General features: G+C 47.3%; 1 protein-coding gene across 1 annotated transcript in view; it reads left to right on the top strand.

Moving 5' to 3' along the window:
* Window positions 1-2,422: 2,422 nt before the first annotated feature.
* LOC128970749 (calcium-activated potassium channel subunit beta-2) overlaps window positions 2,423-6,139 on the top strand; it is a 53,191-nt gene continuing 49,474 nt past the window's right edge. The window contains exons 1-2 of the mRNA XM_054386086.1: window positions 2,423-2,496; window positions 4,686-4,835. Coding sequence (XP_054242061.1) covers window positions 2,423-2,496; window positions 4,686-4,835 — 224 coding nt within the window. The remainder of the gene's footprint in view (window positions 2,497-4,685; window positions 4,836-6,139) is intronic.

The raw sequence follows: 6,139 nt of genomic DNA, 5'->3' as shown, positions 1-6,139 counted from the left end.
CTTGGTAAATGAAAGTTGGAGCATTTTAGGCTTTGCTGGGAGGGGCAACACATTTACACCTCAGCTTCTGCCTGCCAAGATTTAAACACCCTAAAAACCACAGGTCTGAATCTGGTCTCCAGTGTGGAGCACATTGTCCTGGATCTCTCCTGCCCACACATAAGGTGTGACATCTAATGGGAAAACAAATTTTTTCCCAAATCAACACCCACAGTCCTCAACAGCCCTACTGCCAGAGCTGTCTCTAGGAGCTTTCCTCTGACTGCTGGGCTCTGCCTCAGGAGAGGGCAAGCTTCAATGGCGAGCTGAGAAGCCTCTTGCAGGGATAAAAGGCACTTGATGCTGCCTGTTATACCGACAGTGCCACAAGACAGAAAGCACATACAGCCAGTGAGAAAGCATCAAGAGGCCTAAGGGGACTTGCCCCACCCCATCATCATTCTGTTAGCCTCTGCCAAGAGCCAGATGCAGGAGTTTACATCAAAACTCTAGAAAAAAAATTTATTCCTAATTTGTCTGGTAAAAGTAATTAAAAGCAGCTCCTTTTCTCTACCCTCCCGGGCTCAGTATCCTGAGGAGCCCCATGCATGGCAGGAGTGGGAGGATTCTAGCTTGCACACAGGGAGTTGGAGCTTTTGGCTGTAGGTGCACAGTGCACCTCAATGTGAGAGCTTGTTTCCAGCCCAGGACCAGTGCCTCATCCCTCTGTAACCCCAGGCAGCTCTCCTCACAGAGCTGCCTGCTGTTGGCCATTCAGGGGTCAAGCTCCTTGCACTGACTCTCTGAACACAATTACCAGCTATTTCAAACAAAGTGTTCTTAGCTTTGCTTTGAATTAACTTTGCCAGCAATTCAGGTTCCCAGAAAAAAAAAAAAAAAAAACCACAAGGCACAAATCTTTAGTGAGCACTTTCCCTCTGGCTGGTGCAGCCACTGGAGCATGGGCACTGCTTTGCCACAGGCAAAACAGCAGGGGCTCATTACCAGAGCAGGAGGAAAAGACACCAGGAACACCTCCAGCAGAAAGTCACCCTCTCTGAAGCTTTTTAATAGGTGGTCAGGCCAGGAATGTGGTTTATTAAAGCATGAACTGCTGAGACCCTCGTTAGGTGCCAACATCCTCATCTCCTGTGGGATAATTTACCCTGCAGACAGGGTCACTCACCCCAGAGCAGCAAAAAAGGACTCCTAGCAGAGATAGTGCAGCTGGGGCACATTTCCCATCTGGTGATGGGGAAACAGTGATACCACACTGCTTCACAAAGAGGCTGCTTCCCACACACATCAGAAAATATCCAGTGTAGCTTCATGCACACAAGGCATGTTTCTTTATAAGGTATCTATATGGTGTAGCTCCTCTTCTGCTTTGACTGTGTTTTATCTTTAAACTGGGAGAGGTTTTTGTAGCAAATCATCAGAGAGGAACAGCGAGTTACCAAGGAGATACTCTGATGAATCAGAGACTGACTGGTATAAGATCTAGACAGACTGTAGCTTCTTAATTTGTAAGATCTTACATTTTAAACAGGGAAGAAAAAAAAAATCCTATCACAACCAACTATGGGCCAGGCCAGCAAAAGCAGCTTTTATTTTTGCCATAGGAACAAACAGCTAGCACACAGCGTGGGAAATCAGCAAGCAGCCTGAGCTGAACAGGAGCATCTCTCCGGCACGCTCTTGACTCAGAAAAGAGCAAATACCACCCAAGGACAAAGTGGTCCGATGGAGGTGACTGAGGGAAAGGCTGGGAAGCCCCTGATTTCTCACTGGCACATGCAAGGATACACAGGGATGAGTGAGTGCTGGAGAAAGAGCTGCACAGCTGCTTCTACACAGCCCTGGCATTTCAGAAAGTAAAGGTTGCACGGCCAAGGTGCTCCCTACCTGTGTGCCAGCCACAGGCTGTGCACAATATTGGGACTGCCTGAACCCCAAGCCCACTTTCCTGCCCGACTCCTGCAGTTTTCTTCTGAGGAGCAGGTGAGAGGCATGAGCTTCACCAAATGACAGCAAAGGCACCGACTCCGCACCGAGCAGCCCAACCTCGCGGAGATGGCCGGCATGCCCCGGAGGAGCCCAGGCAGCCAGGGATGCTCAGGCAGAGCAGATGGGAACAGAAGTTTTTATAAAGGTGGGGATAAGGATCTTCATGAAATAAAGTTTGGAGAGAGAAAGTTCAGCTTTTTGGGGCTGACTTTATTCAGAGGGTCTGTGCAGCTACTTCCTTCTGGCACCTCATTTCTGAATAATTACTGAACGCTGGTGCTTCACCTCTGTTTAAGAGCACAGAGCAACTCTAACTGCCTGGGAACTGCAAAGAGGAGCAAGAAATATTTGGAGACCTCAAGAGGCAAGATATATGGAAACCTTCTGCTTGTAGATAGGCTGCTTTCCCAAAGGTGGAAACTACAGAAGTATGTAGATGAGAAGGAAAATCTCCCTGTCAGATCCCATTGAAATCTCCATTTCGGGTACTGCTGCTCCACTGCTGCTAAGGTAAACCTGGATCCTTACCGGGGAAGTTGTAGGACATGCTGAGGCATTTGGGATGGGGCTGGTGCCAAGAGCCTGGAGAGCTGCTGTGAAGTGTTGGGGAGTGAAGATTAAGGGGGATGGTGTGTGTGCATTAGAGCAAATTCAGGCTTTACAGTTAAAGGCACCCTAGAAAAGGATTTCCTAGAGTGGTCACTTGTGACAAGAGGCTGGCATGAGCCAGGCATTACCCAAGGATTTGAGTGAAAGACATTTTATAGGCAAACACTTTGAAGTGCTTTTTTGAAAAAGAAATTTCTCTTGCTCATCTAAGGGGTGAATTAACTGTATTTGTGATCTGGAGCTAGAAGCTTACAGTAATTATTTAGTGATGCATATTGTGATGTTATTATGGGGGTGGGGTGGAGGGAAGAGGGAGACAACTTAGAGAGCTCCATAAGCCTCACTGGGAAAACAAAACACTCCAGAATGATGCAATAAAGACTGAAAACAGCATAGGGAAGGGGCACAAGAAATACTTGCTGACAGCAAACTACTTTCAGCAACACAAAAAAAAAATATCAGGAAATTCCAAGCCATGGCTTATAGCCAGTGGGTAACTCACTGTCCAACCCCCCTCCAACTTCACACACAGGGGCTTGTACAGCCTCACTTGCTGTGCTGCCAACTGTGCTAGTCAAATTAAAGGTGTAGTAGCAACAAATTAAAACAGGCTACCAGCTTTCATGCACTGTTGGGTCTTATTTGACTTCATATTTATTACCTTTATTCACTTTAGGGTAAAGCTGAAGTAATTTCTATGTTTGCATTGAAAACAAGGAAGGGTTGAGAAAACAGTAACTGCACACAAACTTCCCATGGGCAGAGTATAAACTTTCACACACTCTCCAGCTTCCAAACATCCTGCTATGCCACAGTGCCATTGTTCCAGCCTGGGGCTATATCCATATTCCCCAAAAAGCACTCAGAGTGTGTTTTTTCCAAATGTGTACAGGCAGCAGCTCCTAGAACAGGATCCATAACATGCACAGGACTTTTAATGCAAAAATAGCAAATGGGCAAGTTAGGGATCTACACATGGAGAATCTGAGGCTGGGAGCATCAAGATTATTTGGATAAAAACCTGCAGCTGAACAGAAAGTGTCTGGACAGGAACTTGACTTTAGTCTGGAAAGCCTTGGAAATTCATTGCTCATGTGACTTTTGCTATGCAGCAAAGCTGGTCTGAATACAGGAGCTAACAACAGTAACATATAGCCCCTGAATACAGGAGCTAACAGTAACACAGAACCCCTGTTTGATGTGGTCCCTGGGCTGGAGCAATCCCTGCGTTCTGCCTTTGCTTGCAGGTTTTCACTGCAGTAAACGAGTAGGAGGTTGACAACGATCTAACCAGTGGTTTGGGCATGAGGTTTGTTGCCACAAGCATTTGTCTGTGTAAACACCTAGAATAAGGTCAAAGGAAAGAGGTGGGGTTTCATGAAGAACATGAACTGGCAGGTGAAGGATGGCCTCCACTAAGCTATGGTGCTTGACAGCACATCTGGTCCCTCAGTATTACACTGGCATCTGCACAGGGAGAGGTTTTGTTACAGATAAAGCTAAAATACAAAGAAACGGATGTAGCATGCTCTGGATGTCTCTATGCATATACTCTTAGATGGTGTTTTTAGAAATCAGTTATTCTCAGCACATACAGTGTCTGCTGCTGAGTACAGAGTCCAAGCACTGGGGAAACTCATGAAGCAGCCATACAGATTAGTTCTCAGTCATAGCCCATTCAGTCCCACTTGAAAAAAATCTTGTCTTTCCCCAGGAGGGCTTTCTTGCCTTGCTAGAAATCCCCTTAATACACCAGCAGCCCCTTGGCAGGGCAGGTGGATTTTACCTCACAGGGATACTCTGTGCTATCTTCAGCTGTTGTCTCCTCCCCACCTAAAGAGTGCTTAGATGGATCCCACAGGGTATTTCTCCCATGACCCCAATGCAGTGCCCCAGCATTGCCTTACCTTAGCTGGTCACCCCAGGGTATGCCCCAGGAGTCCTGAGGCTGCAGTCCGCTGAGAGAGTCACGTTTGGGAGCAGGACTCAGGACCAACCCAGCCCCTGGCACACCCTGGAAGGCAAAGCTCAGTGCTGGCACAGCAGGGAGGCGCAGGATCCTTCCTGACAACCTTCTCTGAATGACCCAGATTGCGTCAATGGGCTCTGGAGGGAGCCAGCAGCCAGTGCTCTTCAGATGGGAGCATAGGACTTGCAACATGGGGCCCAAGAAAGACAAGGAACACAGCAATGGGAAAGGAAAGCAGAAGGCCTCAGCACCCTTCCTACCTTCAAAGATGGTAAATGTCTTTTATTTCCTTTTGTACTCTTTTTCCTCTAGACAAACCAGAAGTCACCCCCTTTCTGTGCCACTTAGCATGCCAAGTAGCAGGGTGTTGGGGAGACTCCAATGCTGAGGACTGAACCGTGCCTTCCAGGCTACTATCCAAAACCCCAGAGGTAGCCCAGCAGAACAGAGTATTGCATGTGTCCAGAACCAGCCAACAATTCTCTCCTTTATATTGAAGAATGATTTGGTAAAGAAGTGTGCCAATAGACAGCTGCTGCATGTTGTACCAGCAGAGGGGCAGTAGTGGCAAAGGAGTCTCCTGGGTTTTGCATGCTTGTTCAGAGGCTACAAACAGAAGTATTGACGCTTGCCATAACCCTCCAGGTGATGGGCAGGCAGAGGCAGCAGCACCAAATCAGTGAAGGGTCTGTGTGAACCCCTCTGAAATGATATATAGGGGACATGCTAGAAGCCCCCACTCTCATGAGAGTCCCCCTTAAGAAAAGCCATTTGGTCTTGTTGCTCATTGCATGAGCAATGCCTTTTGGATCATTTTTTAAATGCAACAAGCATCTTCTCCCCTGTGCAGATGTGAGCCACAAGGACCATTATTCTGGGCATATAAGCCACTTAGAGCAACATTGCCTCTCTTAATGGAAGAGAGGCATCACAGCAGTAGCTACATTATGGACCATTAATTTACTGCCAGGTGGCTCGACCCTAGATTTTAACATGCATTTAACTAGAGGTCTACAGCAGAGATGATAGGGTGCACTTTTACAGGAATAATTATAAGGGCCAGTTGAACTGTGACAAAACTTAGAAAGGGACTCACTTCTGTGTGCCCATGTAGAGGTAAACACTGATGGGTGAAATATTTGTAGCAACAAGAGTATGAGGGAACACAGTGTCAATAGGTGTTTCACCAGAAACAAAGCAAGGAGGAAAGCATGGAGTTAGAAAATGATTTGTTATTTAGGTAAAGCTCCTCCAGTAGAGAACTGTAAGCCTGCACTCCTGCTGCAGCCCCACAGACAGCCTCAGGCACACATTGACATTCTTGGCTGGGCTGGGGCCAAATCAAGTTGGCTTCACTTAGCCCCACACTCACCTTTCAGCACAGGTCCACACCTGCCACTTAGTGCTCAGAAGTACCATTTCCCAGCTGCACTGCCAGGGCTGTGCAGAAGGGATAACAGGCCAGATTTTCTACACAATGCCAGGCAGTTTAACTCCCAATTTGCTCAGCAGAGATGCCCATTTATAACCCAGGTCAGCTGCACCCCTCAATTGGTAAGCTGGTCTTGCTAACTG

The sequence above is a fragment of the Indicator indicator genome, chromosome 13, assembly GCF_027791375.1.
Source record: "Indicator indicator isolate 239-I01 chromosome 13, UM_Iind_1.1, whole genome shotgun sequence".
Classification (NCBI taxonomy): Eukaryota; Metazoa; Chordata; class Aves; order Piciformes; family Indicatoridae; genus Indicator; species Indicator indicator.
This window is presented reverse-complemented; position numbering and strand designations above follow the sequence as displayed.